The 21892-nt window shown below is 44.6% G+C and overlaps 1 protein-coding gene and 1 long non-coding RNA gene across 2 annotated transcripts in view; one reads left to right on the top strand and one right to left on the bottom strand.

Moving 5' to 3' along the window:
* Positions 1-985: 985 nt before the first annotated feature.
* LOC309540983 lies at positions 986-7070 on the bottom strand. Its single transcript, XR_014223603.1, has 2 exons — positions 6971-7070; positions 986-2083 (listed from the first exon to the last, which is right to left on the bottom strand). It is a non-coding gene; the product is annotated as an uncharacterized lncRNA (long non-coding RNA).
* GABRA4 (gamma-aminobutyric acid type A receptor subunit alpha4) overlaps positions 6705-21892 on the top strand; it is a 68108-nt gene continuing 52920 nt past the window's right edge. The window contains exons 1-2 of the mRNA XM_082238201.1: positions 6705-7355; positions 7574-7692. Coding sequence (XP_082094327.1) covers positions 7273-7355; positions 7574-7692 — 202 coding nt within the window. The 5' untranslated portion in view covers positions 6705-7272. The remainder of the gene's footprint in view (positions 7356-7573; positions 7693-21892) is intronic.

Below are 21892 nucleotides of genomic sequence, written 5' to 3'. Positions count from 1 at the left end.
AAGGAATAGAAAGAAGGCACAAAAATGACATGTTGTGTAATAATCCTTCAGTTTGAAAGACAGAGACTGAGCAGACAGCAGCCAAGCAGCCAATCCTAGTCCGAATCTGCATCTGGCCCATAAACAACAGTACCGTCCATTGGAGTCCAAGGCTTTGAAAGTTTAGAAAAGCTTTCAGGTTTTTTTTTTTTTTATCTTGACAAACCTCTACTCCAAAAACAGTTCCTTCCACTTTCCCTGGCTAGTTTTTTTAGCTTCCTCCCTGGTGAGGGGATGGGCTTTAGGATGGCACAACTGGTTTAATTGCCAATCGGGACTCTCAGGCTCATTTCTTTTTCAGGCTCTGCCTAAACTGTTGAGGCATTTCAGTTCCCAGGAGAATATTCCGGAAGGTGGCAAATTCTTTGCCTCAAAACCGAGTGAAGAATTTCAGGTGCATCCACAAATCTAGTTTTGATACTATCTAATATTAGTTTAACATTGTTGAAGGAAGCAATTGGCTTGCCCTGTTGGATCAATCCATCATCCTCTGATGGATGATTTAGAAGGATTGGTTCTGGCATCACTTTTGCTGCCCACCCCTTCCAGCCCTTAGTACATATCACTTCCTTCATCCGCCAGTATGAACTAGAAATATAGTTCCATTCAGTATGAACTGAGCTGAAGTGTCTACGATAGAGGAGTTCTCTCTCTCTTTCTCCACCCCCAACGAAAAACGTTCAGAGACGGTTTCCCTCTCAAATTGTAGAATTCTACCACTCTCCTCAAGTATACTCAGCAAACCTCCATGCTTCACTAACCACAAATATGGCGGACAATTTGGGGAGGCCATTATCATTCAGCCTTGTCTTGATGGACTTCCATACATGGGTGGTGTGATAGTGTTGCCTGCCACCCCAATCTCTGAGCGATGCAAGATTCCAGAGGTTCCAGGCTCTCACCAAAGGTTCAGTTTCATCGGAATGAGGGACAGCAGAGACTGCGGTATCATTATGATATATGGTTTATTTACACACATATGCAACCTGAGCCTACAACGGAGAGGCTCAGAGCATCAACACCCCAAGAAGGTCTTGCTTCTCCCATAGCCACGGCCTTGGCTCCCAGCAGAATCCAGGCATGTCTCTGTCTCTCAAGTGCCCAGCCTGCTTCTAGCCTCTAGCTCACACAATTCAACCCTGGCTTTTGTCCTTCTAACTAGCAGCTAGTTGAAGGAGGGGCCCCCATCCATTTTTCCTGACACGGAACCACTTCCTTTCTTACCTTAATGACCCATATTTAGAGGGCATTGCCAAGAAATGTGCCTTGTTGAATTCAGGAATTAGAAGGCACTCAGGGATACAGTCTCTCCCAACACCCCAAAACTCACAACACTATGTTCAGTCAGCAGGATCATGAGGTGTACAGTGCAGTCATGATCTGAAACAAGGTTTTAACCCCACACATTTACCACAACCCTCAGCCCAGCATGTATTCTGAGTGCACTGCAGACATATAAACTAGGAAGAGTGGGAGTTATAAGCAAAGGATAACATGCAGAGATATGCATAGATGACAGCACCTTCTATGGATGCCATAATCACCTCTACTCTCTCCTGTCCATCATCAGCAAAATAGTTTTGCCAAATATGTTTTCAGTACATTAAAATACATGGGTGTAGCTGAAGAACAGAAAATATGAACCCTATGATTGACTTAGAATTATAGTGACTTGGAGACTGAAAGGTGGAGCAAACAGAGAGCACACGGCCTTTGGAGGAAGCATGAGCCTGAAAGCAAACTGACGTATGTAACCTGAAATGGAAGAAAGGGGAAATCACAAAGGAGGAGTATACACGAGTAGCCAACAGTTGCAGGGTGAATGTCAGGTAGGCTAAAGCTCAGAAAGAGCTCAGGCTTGCAAGAGAGATTAAAAATAATTTTAAAAGGTTTCTTCGGCTATGGTCAAAGCAAGAGGGAGAAGAAGCAAGCGATAGGTCCTCTGCATGGAGAAGATGGAAAATTGCTATTGGGTGACAGAAAGTGGAACTGCTCATCACCTACTTTGCCTTGGTCTTCACCCAAAAGGAAAGTGATGCCCCACCTGGTGATAAGAGAATAAACAGTGTAAGGAAGGAACTGCAGCCCAAGATAGGAAAAGAGGTGGTAAGGGCACACCTAGCTATTTTAAATGAATTTAAATCTCCAGGGCCTGGAGCATGCGGCTGTAATCTCAGAGCCACTGTCTATAATCTTTGATGATTCTTGGGGAACAGGGGAGGTCCCTGCAGACTGGGCAAATGTTGTCCCTATCTTCAAAAAAAGGGGGGAGGGAGAAGACCCAGGTAACTACCAACTGGTGTGCTTGACAGTGACACCAGGGAAGGTCCTAGAACAGATCATTCAACAGTTTGTGAGCACTTAGAATCATAGATTCAGAGTTGGAAAGGACCCCAAGGTTCATCTAGTCCAACCCCCTGCAATGCAGGAATTTCAACTAAAGCATCCATAACAGATGACCATCCAACCTCTGCTTAAAAACCTCAAATGAAGTAGAGTCCACAACCTGCCAAGGGAGTCCGTTCCAATGCTGAACAGCTCTTACTGTCAGAAAGTTCCTCCTGATGTTTAGTCAGACTCCCCCTTCTTGTAATTTGAAGCTATTGGTTTGCCTTCTAGCTTCCAGAGCAGCCCTGCGACAGCCCTTCAGATATTTGCAGATGGCTTTCATATCTTCTCACAGTCTTTTTCAGGCATAGCAACCACAAGGCCAGTAGCAAGTTCTTCTAACATCATCAGTCAGGACACCTCCATACAATATTTAGTGCTGAATTAATCTAGCACCACTTTAAGGAGAGCTGACTGCTTCCTCCATACACTCTATGGGTGGCTTTGTGCATTTCAAATGCATTAGGAGCAGGACATTCACTGTTGCAGCACTTGCCTTATGGAAATCCCTTCTTACTGACCTTAGATAAGCACCAAATGTGTTAAACTTCCTTCAGAGTTTTCTGTTTCCATGGCCTTTCTCTAAAGTGTGACCCCAGCAACATGCAACATTGATCAATGTGATTTTATTTTATTCTGAATTTCATGTGGTATATTGCATTCTTCCATTGTATGCTGCTCTGATTTTTTTTTAATGTGTGTAATTAATTAACTAAAATAAGATTTTTTTTATTTTATTGCACCTTGTGAAGTGCACATGTGTTTGATGAATTTACTGTCGCATTTTTCTCTATATGGCAGAATCCAGTATAACAATTTTATATGCCATTTGGTGGTATTTGAGTTTATTTCCAGTGGATCTTGGCACGTTTTATTTTTATTTTTTGTATTTATGGGGAAATCTTTGGCTATGATATCTATCACTGGAAAACAGTCATACCGGCTCAGGATGGTACAAGAAGAAGAAGTCAAAATTAGACATTCTTTGAACAGGTGGAGCCTTCCTGTTAGCTGTAGGTGCAGTATGCAGGTGTCAATATCTGAAACAGATACACAAGAATGTATCTTGTGTTTTCTCTAATTCCTGAATGGTGTATGTGTGTGTGCATGAGAGAGAGCGAGAGCATCAGGGTAAATTGTAGGCAAGAGAACAGAACCGAGTCATCTTGACTTCAGCAGAGTAGAGCACTCACTTTGCTTTTGTGATGAGAGAAGGATTGTGGTTTGTTGAGAAGGTCTCTCTCCCAGCTCATCCAACCAAATGACCAAATAACTCACAGCATTTCCAGACTGCCACTCTTTCCTTATTCAATCACATACTGGCAGGTTGCACAAGAAAGTTGATTTGGAACTCTTGCGTAACAAAACCCACCCGCCATTTTTTTGCAATAAGGAAAGTGGTGGCAAAATGCACTGGGGAGCATGAGATGATAACATTTGCTCGAGGCAACATTGTCTAACCTCCCTGCAGACAAATCAGAATGAATGATTGATTTAACAGCCATTGCTGTTACACTTGATGCAAGCATAGCAGGATGACTGCTCAATAAAAGGTTGCTTCCTTTGCCTGTCTTAAAACTTACAACATTCAGTTGTAAGGCTCTAGTATTATGAGAGAAGCAAAAAACCCCTCTCCTTATCAACTTCTCCATATCATCCATGCGTAAATTTATACACCGTTATTCATTCCCTTCCCTAAACTAATAAGCCCCAAATATTGTAGCTTCAGACTTTTCCACACAGGGAAGTTTTCCCAGCCCTTTGGTCATTTTAGTTGCCCATTTTCTGAACTTTTCCAAGATCTACCATAACATTTTGATGTGCAGCAGTGGCCCCAGAGTGAACTGCTAATCATTCCTGTTGCCAGTCACTGCTCTCTCCACATCCCTCTTCATTGGAGCAGGAACAGGGAGGCCAGAATTGACCATAGGTCCTCCAGTTGCTGATCCCCGAACTAATGTGCATCCAGGACTATAAGACTGTAAATCTCATTTTCCTGTTTTGAATAATACTGATACACTTCCATATAGCAGCAATAGAATTCACGCAGAATACTGTATGCAAAGAGACCAAATCTAGATGGGACCTAGCTGAATTTCCAAACAAGAAGAAGAAGAAGAAAGAAATGCAGCCAGAGCAAATAAACCTGCAGTCTTCTCAAACTCAGGCAGGCCTTTGTTTTAAAGAGTTGCTTATCTAGATGGAAGCCCTCTGAATGAACAATAAAGTGAAGTAAATTTTAAGTACAGCATCACAGAGTTTCTCTGTGTGTTCTTTCTCCAAAGGACTCAGGAGGGCACCATTAGAGGAACAAGATCTGAAGTGCAATCTGGAAGAATTCAAAGGTACAACAGTATTGAAGATAATCAGATTCCATTTCAAAGGCAAAAAAGAAAGGAAAAAAGTAATGAGACGCTCATGTGTGCTGGTTGGTGATGCAGAGATAAATGAATCATTTAAGCCGTAGTTCTCTACAGACCTACCTGGAAGGTTAGCCTTAGTCGGCTCGGTGGAGCTTACTTCTGAGTAGACGTGCACAGGATTGTACCATTCAAGTTCTACCTCCACAGCTGTATTTAAATAGCATTTAAATACAGGATGGCCTTTGGATCCAAGAATCCCTGCTGTGGGTCTGGCTGGCTCAAACTGTTTGCATGAAGCACATTTCCCAGAAGAAATCCAGCAAGCTCTGAAATCTTTCTAAAATGGATCTGGAGAAGTGTCACCTAATCCCTTGGTGCTGGTGTGATGGAAATTATTTGGGTCACCAAAACCTGGACTTGATCATGCCATTCTAAAGGCACTTATCTGTCTACCACCCTCTCTGAAGCTGACATCTCTCTCTTGAGTGGCCAGGGATAATTAGCCGGATTATATGCATTTGGTAGGGAGAGCACTGTTTTTAGCATCGCAGTGCACTGGGAGGGCTCCTCTTTCTCTAGCCCCCTCCTCTTTAATTTTATGCCAGGATCTCTGTCGGAAGAAATCGCCTTGTCACCCAGCCTCTCCTATCAAAGGAGCGCACATGTGTTCAACCCAGCTCTTTATTCTCCCCTGGTTTCATTGTCTTTTTGTGTGTGCCTCCCTCTCCCCCTCCCTCCAAAAGACAATCAAGACAAATGAAGACTTCATCACCATGATCACGGCCAGGACATCTGGGAAGGAATGGGAGAGAGACAGAGGCATGCACAGCAGAATAGCTAGAGAGGAACTGTGACAGCAAGTCTGCGTCATTCTGGGATGTGGGGTTTCGAAGCAGAAGTGAAAGTGGTAGCCTTGCCCGTAGGCAATGAGGCTGGATAATGACAGGAAGAGGGGGGGGGGTGAAGGTCCCTGAGGGCCATTGTGATGGAGGAAAGGGAAGGCAAAAAGAGGCGTCTGCACAGGCAGTTGATCGGGGTGTGTTTGTGTGTGTGTGTGTTTGAGAATGAGGGTCCTTGTTGGAATTTGCAAAATGACTTTTCTTGCCAATTGCTATGCTCTCTTCTCTCCCATAGGGGAAAAAAATGCTCTTGAGGGATACTACTAGCAGTTTTTAATCCACCTTAAGGAAGGGAAGATTAGTAGTGGCTGTTGCTGATCAGGTTGCGTTTTCTAAGGAGTCTGAAGCCTGTCCAAAGCGTGGGGCTTGGAAGTCTTTCCTACTGATCCCAGGTGTATAAAAGTTGGTCATTTCGTATCCATGGCTTGTGAAGGGAAGATGCTAAGCATATGCTGAAAGCCAATCTTTTCTGAGTGTTTCCTATGTTTCAGGACATATGACTTGGGCACGGGAACAGGCTTAATAAGGAGACTCATGTTTAAGCCTAAATGGGGTCTCTGGAAAGTCTTCAGTTGCAAAGAAGAGGCGCTTTAATTAAACCGGTTTGCAAAGGGAGTCCTTCGGATGGTGGCGTAGCTCAGAGGCAGAGCACAATACGAAAGGTCCCTGGTTCAATCCCAGACATCTCCAGTCAGGGTTGAGAGAGACTCATTGTCTCCAGTTGACAATACTGAGGCAGAAGAACGAATAGCCTCCTCGCTATAAACCATCTCCTTATGTTCCCAAGTGGGAGGGCGTAGCACTTGGAAGAAAAGGCGCTCTGCACACGCTCAGAGGTGCGGGATCAACAATATGTCATTGCCATCGCTTAAGATTTCCAGAGAATACGAGCCCCGAGGTTCTGGCGCGGGCCTCTTGACGGAGGACTCGCCGCCGCCCCAACTCTCGCTAGAGAGAGAAAAGGACAACATACACCCACAAGAGGGGCCCTGAAAACATGTTGCAGAATAAAATAAAAAATAAGAAATCCTCCTGGGGCGGAGTATCGGGGCGGAGTCAGCCAGGAGAAAGAAGAAGAAGAAGAGGTGGGGTTTGGAAGCCTGTTGCCCCCTGGAGTGGAGGGAAAGGGACTTGGGAGCGGAGGCAACTTGCGCGCGCGTCCTGCGTCTGAGCGCGCCACGCGTTTGGCAACGGGAGAAACCGACGCGATGTAGGATCGGGGCGGCGGGGGTTTGGCTCAGGGGATCGGGGCCCCAGCCCAGCCCAGGCTCGCCCCCTCACCTCCTCCTCTGCTTTGGTCGATTGGCGTCTGCCAGGCTCCCTCGCTGGCTCTCCAAGGCAAGCAGCAGGCACATCGAGCTTGTGGCTGGGAAGAGCGGGTGCGCCGGTGGCAGTGGTGGTGGGTTCGCTTCCCTCCCTCTCCTCCTCTCCACTCCACCCCGCTCCTCTTCTTCTCCATCTCTCTCTCTCTCTCTCTCCACCCCCCACCCCGCCTCTCCTCCTTTTCGCGGCTGTGTGATCTCTGGACAAGGCGTTTAGTGACGGGGGAACGTGCTACCAGGCTTAAAGTATGGCAAGCAAAGATGGTTTCTGCCAAGGAGCCAGCGATCGCGATGCCTTGGGGTCTGTCTGTCACCTTCCTACACTTCCTGTGCCTGACGACCTGGTGAGTAGCAGGGCAGCATCCCCACCCCCCACCCCTCCGTCCAATTCCCTGGCACCCCTTACTTGATGCCCCGGATTTGGGAAGGGGAGAGAGAGAGGAAGAAGGTGAGTTGGCGAGGGCTAAATCAAAGCTGCCACCTCTCTCTCCCCGCCTCTCCTTTCTTCTTGCCTCTTTCCCACTAAAATGCTTTTGTGCTTCCACCCCCCACTCCCTTGTAGCCTCACCGTGCTCCCGGGACAGCTCAAAAAGGAGGAGAAATTATGGCCGGAGAATTTCACGCGCATTCTGGACCGTCTCCTGGATGGTTATGACAACAGGCTGCGTCCTGGATTTGGGGGTATGGTTACTGTGTACGGTCCCTGCTGTCTGTGCTGAGTCTGCCTGTGTGTCTTGTCTGTGGGGGAAATTCGCCTAGGTATGCTTCTGTGCCTTTCCAAACCAAAACAAAAACAAAGTAATGATGATGGTTGATTTTCTCTTGTTGTGTGCCTTCCTCAAACCGCGTTGAACCCATTTCCCTCCTCCAGCTCTTCTATATCTGATCACTTGGATGGGGAAGGTGGGGGGGGGGAGAGAAAAGGGAGGGAGAGCCTTCTGATTCTTTACATCCCCCCTCCTACAAAAAAAAAAGAGAACCACATTCCAGATTGTGGCACCCAAAGCTGCTCCTTCGATGCTTAGAAACGCCACAGCCACCCACTGGTTCTAGCACAGCTGCTCAGACCAGTTTCCTGGGTCCTGTTTTGGATTTCGGCAGCAGCTTGTCAATCAAAATTCCGCTACATGCTTAACATGAGTAGGGAGGAAGTTTGGTCTCCTCCTCCGAGTTCACATCCTTGACGATCCAGCAGTGGCAAGGCGGCGCCGGGGAACCTTCCTCCCTGCTAGTTTCGGCTACCTCCTCTCCCCTGCCCCTCTCTGATTCCACCACATTAAGCAGAGAAAACAGAGATTTAGCAGCTGGGCCCCCATCCCTCCCCACCCCCCCCACCCAACCTTATCTGCAGATTGTGTACATGGTGGTAGGAGAGAAGTTGAGAGTTGGTTGCCTGGATCCTGCCACTTTGGGGGCAGCAATCGCTTGGCATTCTGTCAAAGGAGAGCAAATGCAGCTGCTGCTTCTGATTAAAAACACACCCGCACACTCCGGCAGTGAGGCTATGGGAGGTTTTGTGGTTTTTTAAAGAAATCTTGCACCTGCATCTGATGATCTTGGCAACAACGTTCACATCGAAAGCCCCATCCTTTGCATGCGGTAGCACCAGAAAGTGGAACGCCCCCTTCTTTAGCTCGCATTTATGCCCCCTCAATTTTTTTTGCTCTAGTCCAATACATGGGGACCTCCAGATTTTGTAGCAGCCGCTCATCCTGGCTTTGCTTAATTGCTGCCCTCGCCGCCGCGTTAATTATACTTGTTCGTTTTTCTGATTTAGCAGGTTGGGTGGCTGAACTTTGAGTCAACCCATGGCCAGATTTGTGGGTTGGATTTGTGACCTAGGAGGTGCAAAAAGTCCCACAGGATCAAGCAACACTCCGCCTCCCCTTTGCTTCCATGACAAAGTGTTGAGGGCTGGCTGCAGCTCTTCCTTCTTGCTGGAAACGGGCATGTGTCAAAATGTAGGATGAGGCGATGGAGTTATTTCGGAGGCTACTATGCAACCAGCACTGAGCAAAGACTTTGCTGAGGCTTGTTCTGTGAAAACATTGTGCTTCTTTCTTTAAGTGCTTAGTTTAGACATGTGAGACACCTACGCTGCCATCTATGGCGGTAATTTCCAGATATGCTGTTACCCAGTGCAGTCATAATGGGAAGCAACTTGGCACTATCAGTTCCTGCTTATTTTAGACATCTTTTCAGTAGAGTTGGGCTGCTCTGAGGTCTGTTGAAGAACACAAAGCATAGATGAAGTTAACCTTATGAAAACATGACACTCAACCAGCAACACGATGGTTTTCTCGTCTCTTTTATATATTTCTCTCCAGCGTGCATGCACAGATATTGTCTGATCAGGAATCACATAGATGTTTTGCATGTGTTTTTGTGAGATGATAGCTTTTACTTGATCCACTTTGGTTGGCCTAAGGTTCTGGAAACTTTTGAGTTACAATAGAAAACTTTACCAAGAAGATTAAAGGCAGCCAATTTTTTTCTAGCTCCGCTCCAAAGAACCGTGGCCCACGTTAGACATAAAGAGAGCTTTTGGATTTGTGGTTCTTGAACAGCAGCTCTCCATGTCACATGGCAAAGTCCTTTGGAGGGAGATTATGAAAGTGGTTTGTGATACTGGATGCAGGACTAGTCTGAGATATTTTGCTGCCTGAATCCAAGGACAATAAGATGACCAGACTGGTAGCTGGATCTTATTTCCAACATTGGCGATGGGGCATTATGCTTCCATAGAGAGCAACAGACTAGCTCAGGGAGTGCAGGCCAGGTCAGGCCGCAAACACATCTCTGCCCCCTAGCAACTTGCTGCCACTCCCTGGCTCTCATGATTGAATACCCGAGGAAGCTGCCCCACACTGTCCAATGGTAGGGCCAGTCCTGATGGCATAGGAGACTACAATTCAAAGGGATGGGGAGGAATAAAAAATTATACTGGACCCAACTGCTTAGGCACAGTATGAACTTATGCATGTTGTTCAAAACTAAGTCTCACTATAATCAGTGGGGGTTGCTGTCAGGTAAGTGAGTTTAAGACCGCAACCCTAAAACAGTTCTTTTGCCTATATGTGGAACAAAATCAGACAACTACTTGTAATGTTTAGAATATTTTCTCTCATCCCAACTATTTAATCGCTTCAAACATGCATGTTTGCTTATTGAATAGCACACATGGGGCTTAAAGAATTTAAGGTCTTTGAGTTATATGATGTTCTACCACCCCAAGAACTAAAATGAATTGCTTCCTGCTAGTCTGTCCCCCGGCCATGTATCTTAAAAATGTTTAGAAGGCTAAAAATGGTGTACACACACAGTTAAGTCCAGTCGCGCCAGAAGCGGTTTAGTCATGCTGGCCACATGACCCGGAAAGCTGTCTGAGGACAAACGCCAGTTCCCTTGGCCTGAAAGTGGAGATGAGCGCTGCACCCCAAAGTCAAATTCAACTAGACTTAATCACCCAGAGGTCCTTTACACACACACACACACACACACACACATGCACACCCTCTCAAAATGACAACTTTTTTGTCTCTAAAGTGAAGCAAACATTTGCATTAATAAGCAACTAGAGCCCCTACATGACTGAGAATCAGCTCCTGAAGTGTTGAATGAACAGATGTATCAGCTTCTGGCTCCACAATGATGTGCCCCACAAACCATAGCTGGCCTGCTAAAATGCATGATCTCATCTATTTTACATCTTGTGCAGATTTCATAGTCAGTTGAGAAAGAGGCTGTTAATCTTTCTGGAATAAATGCCAATTTTAGGGTCCCATAAATGATTATATGTCACATTATCTATCTGAGGCACATAAAGTCATATAATTGAGAGGTACCCTTAGGGGCCATTTGATGGTTGGAGAGTCAGTGGTTCAGATAAATAGGAGTATTGCTACACAGGATTCACACTGAGATGAGTCTGGATTGGGGTGGGATTCCTGTGACAAAAAGATTGCACACATGACGGTCTGCCTAATTTCAAAGTAGGGCAGCCATCATCAACAACATCAAGAAAAAGAGTAAAGGCATAACATAAAAATAGTTATAAAGGACAGAGATTTGCATATAACTTTCATGGGCTGTTATATATGCATAGAGTCCATTTTAGAAATAATTGCTGTAATTTAAATACATCTCACCAGAGTGGGGAAGACTGTGACCAGGTGACTTGTCTACTTGCTTGTCTTCTCTCCTAATGAATACTGCTGATGGACAAGTTCTGCCTTCACTTAAATAGATACTTAAATTGGGTCACACTGGGCAGCAGGGGTGCCATCTTGAATAAAATATTGGAGTGGCAGGTAAGGCCCACCCCACATAATCGATCTCAGGAAGCGATGCACGCACATCAATTGAATGGCAATGTCCATCAACTTTGGGGGCCGCTCCTCCCCCCTCAAAAATTTTATTGGGTGGTGGGCAAAGGGACCTTAGCTCCTAGGAGTTGTCTCCTATGCAGAGGAAGGTGTGCATATAGAGGAGTGCTCTCTGTAAAGTATGGCGCATGGGCGTTCTCTGCCAAAATTCCCCTGCAAGCAATTTGTTCAAACCTGTGGGAAGAGTGACCTGTTCCTCACCAGTGACCTGCTAGGCATGGGGTGGAGGAGGGCTGGCAGAAAGAGAGAAAAGCAGGTGGCAGAGAGAGAGGGGGAAAGGGGTGATTTGATCCATTTTCAGTTCCTAACCTGTAATGGGTATGAGTTACCCGTGCGTAAACTGGTGCCTTTCTCGGCTAATTTGCCTTTCTGACTGCACAGCCCCTTCTCATGGTGGCTGCCTCAGTCACTGGCAGAACCCATCAGTGGGCGTTTCTTGAACCTCTTCCAACATAAAAGTTGTTTGACACCCAGTCTCCTCCTCCTCTCACTGCGCGGGAGTCTTCCGCACAGGGAAGGCGTGGGTAGCGGAGGACCTGGGCTCTCCTCACTGATGTCCAGTGAAGAGTCCTGGAGCCCTCTCTCCACTTCCCCCGTTATTCCCGGTGTTGCGCTGATTGGCTTCCCCCTCTACTGAGCTGTTTCTCCCCCTGCTGCTGGGTCCTTCGTCAGCATCACCTGGGAGCCTCCCCTTCGCCTCTCGCTCCGATGTCAGTTCCCTGACATAACCCTACTCACTGCTGGCTTTGACACCACCCACAGCTGGCTTGCAGCCCCTGAAAGATAAAAAGGTAAAGGTAAAAGACCCCTGACAGTTAAGTCCAGTCGCAGACGACTCTGGGGTTGCGGTGCTCATCTCGCTTTACAGGCCGAGGGAGCCGGTGTTTGTCCACAGACAGTTTTTCCTGGTTATGTGACCAGCATGACTAAGCCGCTTCTGGCGCAATGGAACACCGAAACCAGAGCAGCAAATGGAAACACTGTTTACCTTCCCACCACAGTGCTACCAATTTATCTACTCGCACTGGCATGCTTTCGAACTGCTATGTAGGTTGGCAGGAGCTGAGACCAAGCAACGGGAGCTCACCCCATCGCAGGGATTCAAACCGCCAACCTTCTGATCGGCAAGCCCAAGAGGCACAGTGGTTTAGACCACAGCGCCACCCGCACCCCCCCTGGAAAGATGGTGACCCTTAAAAGGAGAAAAGGTTGTCCACCCTGGTCCAACATGGGTGGATATTTGGGCTGCTTCAACAATTACAGTTATAGGTTTACACCTTAAGGAGAAATGTGTGTAAATGATACAAGCATGTGTTTGGAAACACTTTGTCTAGTACAGGTATGTCCGCTTGAGAGGCGAAGGTGTATGTTTGATGGCAAGCCCGGGTTATAACACCATCCCTGTATTCTGTGGGCTTGGTAGGACCTACTCCAACCTCAAAAGAGACCCAAGCAGAACAGCAGAGTCAGAGGAAGGAAATTTAGGTAGGGTAAACAGGAGAATGATGTGCAATTATTTCAAGTGCATGTACTTATTTTAGCTACATGTGACTGACAATGCAATCCTAGGCACGTCTCCTTGAAAGTCAGTCCCACTAAGCCTTATTGCCGGCCGGGTGTGCACAGGACGGCAGTCTTAGATGCAGTAGTAGGGTATTGTGAATAAGGGTTTGTTCCAAAGGCTTTGCAGAAAAAGAAGAGTTTTGAGGAGGGATCTGGAGGAAGTTAAGGTAGTTGGCTTCCTAGGTGTATTCTAGGAGTGGATTCTAGGCAGCCAGGGAGAAAAGATGGAGGAGTTTCAGGGAGCATTTGGACAGCTAAGGGTGGTGAAGCTGGATAAGTGAAGGTTTGTTGGGATACAAGCGCAGAGAGATGAGGACTCTAAAGTTAAGAACAAGACACATGTGCAAAATCTTGTTACAGACAGGAAGCCATGTAGGAATTTAAGGATGGGCTTTATATGGTCTTGAGTGATGAGGAAGGTGGAAAGTTTTGATAGCGGAATGATGGATGGACACAATGGACCAAGATGAAACAGTGGCAGACCACTTCAGGTGTGGAATGGGGCAGCTGTTTCTTGTTGAATGAAGATCCAGCAGCAGACTTGGGGTTGCTGCCATGTAAATGAATGAAGCAACCCTGTAAACTAGGAATGTTGGAGAACTACCATGCATAAGATAGGGCTTACTTTATGTTCACATTTGGAATGGAAGGAAAATTCAATGAAAGCCCTAGAAAGAAAACCTTTGAAATCCAAGTTGGGTGTTGGGCCATTTTTGTTGCTTCTTTGTCCAAACTCAAAAAGGTGAACAGTTTTTAAAGCTCCTAAGAAGCAGATTGAATAAAAGACTCTGATTTGGGGAGATAGTATCTAGCCGTGTATTGTCCATTTTTGTAGTAAAGGTACCTTTCTGCTAGAAATAACTCATATTATGATTTAATCGTGATTGTATGGCAGTGTGCAAAGGTTTCTTTCTTTGACATAACTCAGAATAGCAGCAGCTGATTAATCATTAAAATATTCTTTTTCTTCTTCGTTTCCCCCCCTTTTTTGCTGACAAACTTTTATGCCAAAAGTATTTCACTCTTTTCTTTTCTTTTTTTTTGGAAATCATGTAATTCACCAATGAACACATAAGTAAACAAATGTCAGAGAGCATGGCAAGATTCAATGAGAAGAGAACATTTAATGTTAAAGTTGTGTTCCAGGTTGACAAGCAATGGAATATTTAATGCGTTTGCTGAATCATGTTCTCCAGCACATTTAGCTCTGGTTAAATTTTGTACAGATTTCACAGAAACTGGGTTGACATGTCACAGATTCTGTGAAAGTACCTGTGTGGCAGTTGTTAATATTCATAAAATCACAGAATCATAGAATTGTAGAGCTGGAAGGGTCCACAAGGGTCATCTAGTCCAACTGCCTGCAATGCAGAAATCTCAGCTAAAGCATTCATGACAGATGGCCATCCAACCTCAGTTTAGAAGCCTCTGCTTAAACCTTCTTTTTAGTTTCATTTCATTTCATTTCAACCTTTTATTTAGTTATTCGGGGAGGGGTAGTATCTCTTGTTGGGGACACATTGTGCTCCTTGTGGGGGAGTTTGTCCAACTTTGGTGTACACCCTGCACTCAGCTTTCATCTGTGACTCCTAGGAGCTGTCAGCATGTGACCATGGCCACACCCAATATCAAAGAGCACACTTATCTGCAAGGGCTTAAGACCTGTATCTGTGTTTTTTTAAAAAAGAAAAGAAAAGAAAAGAAAAGAAAAGGTGAAAGCACTTTCTTGAGGGGGCTGGGAGAGACTACCAGTGAGGCAACTTTTCCACTCCCCATCTCTCTCTCTCTCTCTCTCTCTCTCTCTCTCTCCATTGGACTCCAACATTTTACCTCTATCATACTTCTGCCTATGTCCATTTAGCTTAGTTTCAATCTCCATCCTAAAGGCAAAGGGACCCCTGACCGTTAGGTCCAGTCGCGGACGACTCTGGGGTTGCGACACTCATCTCGCTTTACTGGCCGAGGGAGCCGGCGTACAGCTTCCAGGTCATGTGCCCAGCATGACTAAGCCGCTTCTGGCGAACAAGAGCAGTGCATGGAAATGCCATTTACCTTCCCGCTGGAGCGGTACCTATTTATCTACTTGCACTTTGATGTGCTTTCGAACTGATAGGTTGGCAGGAGCAGGGACCGAGCAACGGGAGCTCACCCCGTTGCGGGGATTCGAACCGCCAACCTTCTGACTGGCAAGTCCTAGGCTCTGCCCACAGCACCACCCGCATCCTAACCCCTATTAAAATTGCACTGGCATGAAAAATGTAGAGGCTGAAACAGAATGGGCTGACTTCTGCTGATAAACACCTTGGGTAGGATCTGGCCAAATTTTAAGTCACATGGATTTCCTGCTAAAATTAATGGGCCTTAAATGTGCCAGCTTGGCTGGGCTGTGCCCTTTGTGAATTATAAATAAAATCCGACCGGTTTATTACAACAAATCATCATGTAACATTCTGCTTTCTAGGTTAGAGCAGAATGACGTGGAAGTGTCTGCTGAAGCCTGGATGTTTTCCAAACTCCCCACCCCCCCAACCCGATAAATATTTCCTTATCAGTAATTTTGTCGTAGAGTTTTCCTGGAATGTGGAGATACTGTTGGCTTTCTGTTGATTTCCTAAAGATGGCATGTGCCCAGATTCAAAGAAATCTGAAACCATCTTGGCTTCAGTAGAGATTTCATCAACTGCAACATTGCCTTCGACTCTTAAAATTAGTCCCCGTCAGTACACTTCTTAGCATTTGTAGGGTAAAAGGCTGAAAAATGAGTAGGAAGTGCTATCAGCTTGCTCATCTAGAGAAGGGGATTTGTACCACCCTGCTTTTTAAAAGTGGGCGTATGAATGGTTCTAACAGCCATCAGCCCAGCCCCCAGGCACTGTTAGTTCCAGCCCCCCCTGGTTATCCACCCTCTGCTTCTTCTAGGAGTTTATACCCAAAAGAGGTATTTTAACTGGGAAACATAGAGAGACAGAGGCATTAAAAGACAGTCAATACAGAAAAGAAACCAGATGATAATCCCCCCCCCCACTTCTCTTTCGATTCTTCATTGATAATAATTTGCTGGGCTGGAACTTATAATTTTGGAAGTCCATTCAATTACAACAGGATTGGAACCATTATAGGTATTCTCCTCCCCAATCCTCTCTCCACCCCCCTCTCTTCCTCCATCCTTTAGAGGTGAATTTTACTTCAAATTTCTTGATCATACAGACTAATGGGTTGTGTGCCCAGCCACAGACCCCTCACCCCTGGCAGCCAGGGCCAGGAACAACAAGACACAACGCAGTAGGATTAATATTAGGCCACAACTTTATTAAATTTCAGATGTAGGAAACCTTGGCTTAGGCATTGGGCGGGTATCCCTCTCAGCTCCCAATTGGGGACTGGGGCTGGACAGGGGCAAGGCAGGAAATATGGGGGAGACTGCAAAATGGACGTTTATGCAGCTGCCCTCCTCCAGTTCTGACAGTCTGACCATACACCGAGCACTTGTGGCCAGTGACTCTCTGTGAAAACCCCTCTAATGGGGCCCTGCTAACACCACTGTGCGAGGGGTGCATAACCACGCTTCCCCTCCATTCCATTGATGGACTAAAGAATACCGCCCAAGGCCTAAAACCACGAAAGTTGTGACAATTGCTATGGGGAAGGCAAAGCCTGCAGAATCTGGGAAACAGCAACCATCGTGCGACTGCAGCAATGCCCACGGACCTGAAAAGGAAAAGGTTAACCTGCAACAACCTTAAAACAGTTAGAGGGAGAGTAGGGTGGGTGATAAGGGACGCGGGTGGTGCTGTGGGTTAAACCACAGAGCCTAGGACTTGCTGATCAGAAGGTCGGCGATTCGAATCCCTGCGACGGGGTGAGCTCCCGTTGCTCGGTCCCTGCTCCTGCCAACCTACCAGTTCGAAACCACATCAAAGTGCAAGTAGAGAAATAGGTACCACTCCGGTGGGAAGGTAAACGGCATTTCCGTGCACTGCTCTGGTTCGCCAGAAGCAACTTAGTCATGCTGGCCACATTACCCAGAAGCTGTACGCTGGCTCCCTCGGCCAGTAAAGCGAGACGAGTGCCGCAACCCCAGAGTCGGCCACGACTGGACCTAATGGTCAGGGGTCCCTTTACCTTTATGGTAGGTGATGCTCTGCACCAACTGTGAGGGCTGTGTCGGCAGGAGCCTCCTTACCTGGCCCCCGGCTCCGCCCCCTGGTCACCGCCTATTGGCTAATTCAAACCAGGGTCAGTCAGGAACCCTGCAGCCTCAGTGGCCATCCCAGGTGATGGAGCAACAGCCAGCCAGCCAAGGTGTGTCTCCAGGAGCCCGGGGAGCCCGCAGCGGGTCGCAAACGCTGCCCCCCTCAACGGGCGAGGTGAGCAGTCATTACTGTTCCTTGCAGTGACCAGCCGGTGTGGAAGTTAACTTTGAAGCTGGACCTTCCTTCTCTATTGTTAAAAAGGAAATGAAGCAGGAAAAGAGTCGCTGTCTCTCTGGACATAGATATTCCTTCTGACAGGAAGTGTATTGTGATGGAACAGGCATTGAGTGTAAGACAACTCTCGAACCACTCTTTGTTTGCTTTTTTGGCGTAGGTGACTCACCCATGTGCTCCTAACCAGCACTTTGTTTTTTTTTTTTATAATAATTTTTATTACATTTTTTGCAGAAATAACAAAGAGATAAAAAGAAAAAAAGACAAGAAAAAAAAAAAGGAAAAAGAAAAACACAACCATTTCGATAACTCATTTCAAATTTCCATTGGACTTCCCCCATCCCTCGCAGAATGCATTTCTTGACAATAAATTTATCAGCAAATTATATCCTTATTTCGTGTGTTTCTTTCTATTTTCAATTACAATTTAAGTTTAAACCTCTTGATCAACATATACTCTAAGCAATATACCATAATATCGTTTTTACCCATTTAAACCTTGGTTCTTTCATAAATCTTATCAAATTTCATAAATAATTAAATTTTGTTACTGGGGCTAGATTCCCAATCACACGACATCTTATGTTTCATATAACTTATAATACTTTTGCAAATAGTCTTTAAATTTTTTCCAGTCCTCCTCCATTGCTTCTTCTCCCAAGTCTCGGATCCTTGCAGTCATCTCGGCTAATTCCATGTAGTTCATCAGTTGCGTGTGCCAGTCCTCCAGTGTGGGCAAATCTTGGGTCTTCCAATGCTTAGCGATAAGAATTCTTGCTGCTGTTGTAGCGTACATAAAAAAGGTTCTATCCTTTTTAGACACCTTCTGGCCGACAATGCCCAGAAGGAAGGCCTCTGGTTTCTTGGGAAAAGTGTACTTAAACACCTTTTTTAACTCATTATAGATCATTTCCCAGAAGGCCTTCAGTCTTGGGCAGGTCCACCAGAGGTGAAAGAATGTTCCCTCAGCTTCCTTGCATTTCCAACATTTGTTATCGGACAGATGGTAAATCTTAGCTAACTTAACCGGGGTCATGTACCACCTGTATACCATTTTCATAATGTTTTCTTTCAAAGCATTACATGCAGTAAACTTCATACCGGTGGTCCATAACCTTTCCCAGTCATCAGACATAATATTATAACCAATGTCCTGAGCCCATTTTATCATTGCTGATTTAACTGTCTCATCTTGAGTGTTCCATTTAAGCAGCAAGTTATACATTCTGGATAATAACTTGGTCTTTGGTTCAAGCAACTCTGTCTCAAGTTTCGATTTTTCCACCTGGAAACCTGTTTTTTTGTCTAACTTGAAAACCTCATTAATTTGGGCATAATGCAGCCAATTTTGCACCTTATCCTTTAATTTTTCAAAGCTCTGCAATCTCCAGTTACCTTCAATATTTTCTATTATTTCCCAATATTTCGGCCAATAAGCCTCCATATTGGTTGTTTTCCGAGCTTTGGCCTCTATTGGTGAGATCCACCTCGGAGTTTTACTTTCCAATAAGTCTTTGTATTTTTTCCAGACCATATATATTGCTTTTCTGACAATATGGTTTTTAAACATTCCATATGATTTACCCTTGTCATACCACAAATACGCATGCCAACCTGACGAATTGTTAAAGCCTTCCAGATCTAGGACATCAGTGTTTTCTAATAGAATCCAATCTTTCATCCAGCAGAAGGCTGCCGCTTCATAGTATAACCTTAGGTCCGGCAGGGCAAACCCCCCTCTCTCTTTTGCATCAGTTAATATCTTAAACTTTATTCGGGGCTTTTTGCCCTGCCAGACAAACCTAGAAATGTCCTTCTGCCACTTTCCAAAACATTCCACTCTGTCCACAATCTGCAAGGCTTGAAACAGAAACAACATCTTTGGCAAAACGTTCATCTTTATAGCTGCAATTCGGCCTAACAAGGATAGTTTCAGTCTTGACCAAATTTCTAAATCTTTTTTAACTTCTAACCAACATTTCTCATAATTATCTTTAAATAGATTCAAATTCTTAGAAGACAGATTGACCCCCAGGTATTTCACTTTCTTAACAATATTTAGTTCTGTCTCTTTCTGAAACCCTTCTGTTTCCATGGCCGTCAAGTTTTTCCCTAAGACTTTAGTTTTTTGCTTGTTCAACTTAAAACCCGCCACCCAACCAAATTTCTGGATCAGTTCTAAAACTCTTTTTGTACTGGCTTCTGGCTCCTGTAGTGTTAAAACCAGGTCATCTGCAAATGCTTTCAGTTTATATTGTTTCGCTCCGACCCGTATTCCTTGTACCTGCCGATCCTCCCTTATCATGTTCAGCAAAACCTCCAGGACTGAAATAAACAATAAAGGGGATAGGGGGCACCCCTGTCGTGTTCCTTTCTCAATATGAAGTTCTTCTGTCACCACATTGTTCACTATCAACTTAGCTTTTTGTTCTGAATAGATTGCTTCTATTCCATTCTCAAACCCCCTTCCCACTCCCATCCCTTCCAAATTTTTCTTCATAAATTTCCAGGAAATGTTGTCAAAGGCCTTCTCCGCATCTATAAAGATCAATACTGCTTTAGTGTTAATATTTGTTTGTAAAAGTTCCAAGATATCAATAATGTTCCTGGTATTGTCAAACAAATGTCTACCTGGGAGAAAGCCGGCCTGGTCTTTATGGATTATCTCATTTAATACTTTTTTAAATCTGTTGGCCAAAATATCCGCAAATATTTTGTAATCCACATTTAGGAGTGAGATGGGACGGTAGTTCTTAAGTTGAGTTTTTTCAGTTTCCACTTTGGGTATCAATGTGATGAATGCTTCTTTCCACGTATCTGGTGCCTTCCCTCCCCCCATAATCTGGTTACAAACCTCCTCTAGTGGTTGTATCAAATAGTCTTTTAGCGTCCTATAATACTTGGAGGTAAGTCCATCAGGTCCTGGAGATTTGCCCAGCTGCATATTCTGAATGGCATCCTCGATTTCCTGTTGTGTTATTTTACAATTCAAGGTTGATCTCTTCTCTTGAGATATTTCTGGAAGACCATTTTCTTTCAAGAATTGTTCTCCTAACCAGCACTTTGGGCCAGCTTTTAATTTATAACTAGATAGGATCTCAAAATGTAACTACGTTGTGTTTTCTCTGTGCTGTTACCTGAAATATTTTTGTAATGTTGATGGATAGTAAGTGATTGGGATTTTCATGCTGTTGTGCAATTACAGTTCTACTATAGTTGGATACCTGTTTGGACATCTGGAGGGCTTTTATTGACTTATAAGTTCAATCTTGGATGGACGTACTGCTTGATATTGTCTTATCAGTGTGAGCTGACAGTGTTTATTGGCACTGTGTATTTTTCTTTCCTTTTTTAATATTATGTTTTCTTGGTCTTTTTTCCTCAAGAGTCCCCCCCCCCAAGAGTTCTGAATCTGTGATTTTCAGGATACCAAGGAAGGATTCAGGCTTGTGTTTAAAGCTATGCTTAAGGAAAAAACTGTTGGATAACTAGCCAGAATATAAGCTGATGCAGGCCATATGATAAAGATAAATTCATGTGACTCCTGTAAAATGTTGTCAATCATAACTTCTGATCTCAATAAGAAAGGAATTCAATTTGCTGTAGGTTTCTTTCAGAAACATATATAATTTCTGCCTTCTCCTTCAACTGTATATGTTATAAATGACTTATATAATAACGTGAAACAAATGCCAGTCACGAAGCATGACTAGTTTGGTAATTTAAAGGGGGGGAAAATAAGAATTTGAGACTTGATGTGAGATAATAAAAAAAACATGTTTCATATTTAATTATCAATATTTGATAGCCTATATTTTGTAATCACATACCACTTGCTATTTTATGTTTGTAATCTGCTAGCTGCTGTTCCTTAATAGTCGTCAATTTATCACTCAGTAGTAATTGTTTAAAATCAGCATTGGTTTGTGCTAAAAAGAGTCACAACATCTGGAACAAACTCATTTATATCAGTCCTTCATTGCAACACTTTACTGAAATACAGAAACATGGTCCTGGTTTGTACATCACAGTAAGCCATGCCAATCCCTGCATGCTTTGATCCTTCCCACTGGTGTGTGGGAGAAACAAACCGCGATCCCTGGCTTAGCATCATAATTTGTTTCATTCCAATCAAACCTAAATCTGTAGCCAGAGTTTGCTCTTGATTTATTCTTCAGGGTTTGTTTGGAGTGAAACAAATTATGATACCCAGTTTGAAGGTAACATTAATCCAGGGATTTGGGTTTGTTGCTTCTGCACACAAGTGGGGAGAGGCAAGGCACGCGAGATCTGTACATTCACAGCAAATCATGAACGCTGGTTAACCGTGGGAAACAATATTTATTGGCCACCAGCTATATTTCACCCAGTATTAAGGAAATGGTTGTATTTAGAAAAAAAGAGAGAAGATGAGATAAAAGGAAAGACTTCTTGTCATCAAAATCTTTGGCTTAAAAACATAGCTTTGGAAGAAGTTGTTATCTTAAGGTAAAGGTACCCCTGACC

This window comes from Podarcis vaucheri (assembly GCF_965113315.1).
Source record: "Podarcis vaucheri genome assembly, chromosome: 9".
Taxonomy (NCBI): Eukaryota; Metazoa; Chordata; class Lepidosauria; order Squamata; family Lacertidae; genus Podarcis; species Podarcis vaucheri.
Note: the sequence above shows the minus strand (reverse complement) of the source record. Positions and strands in the feature narration are given on the sequence as shown.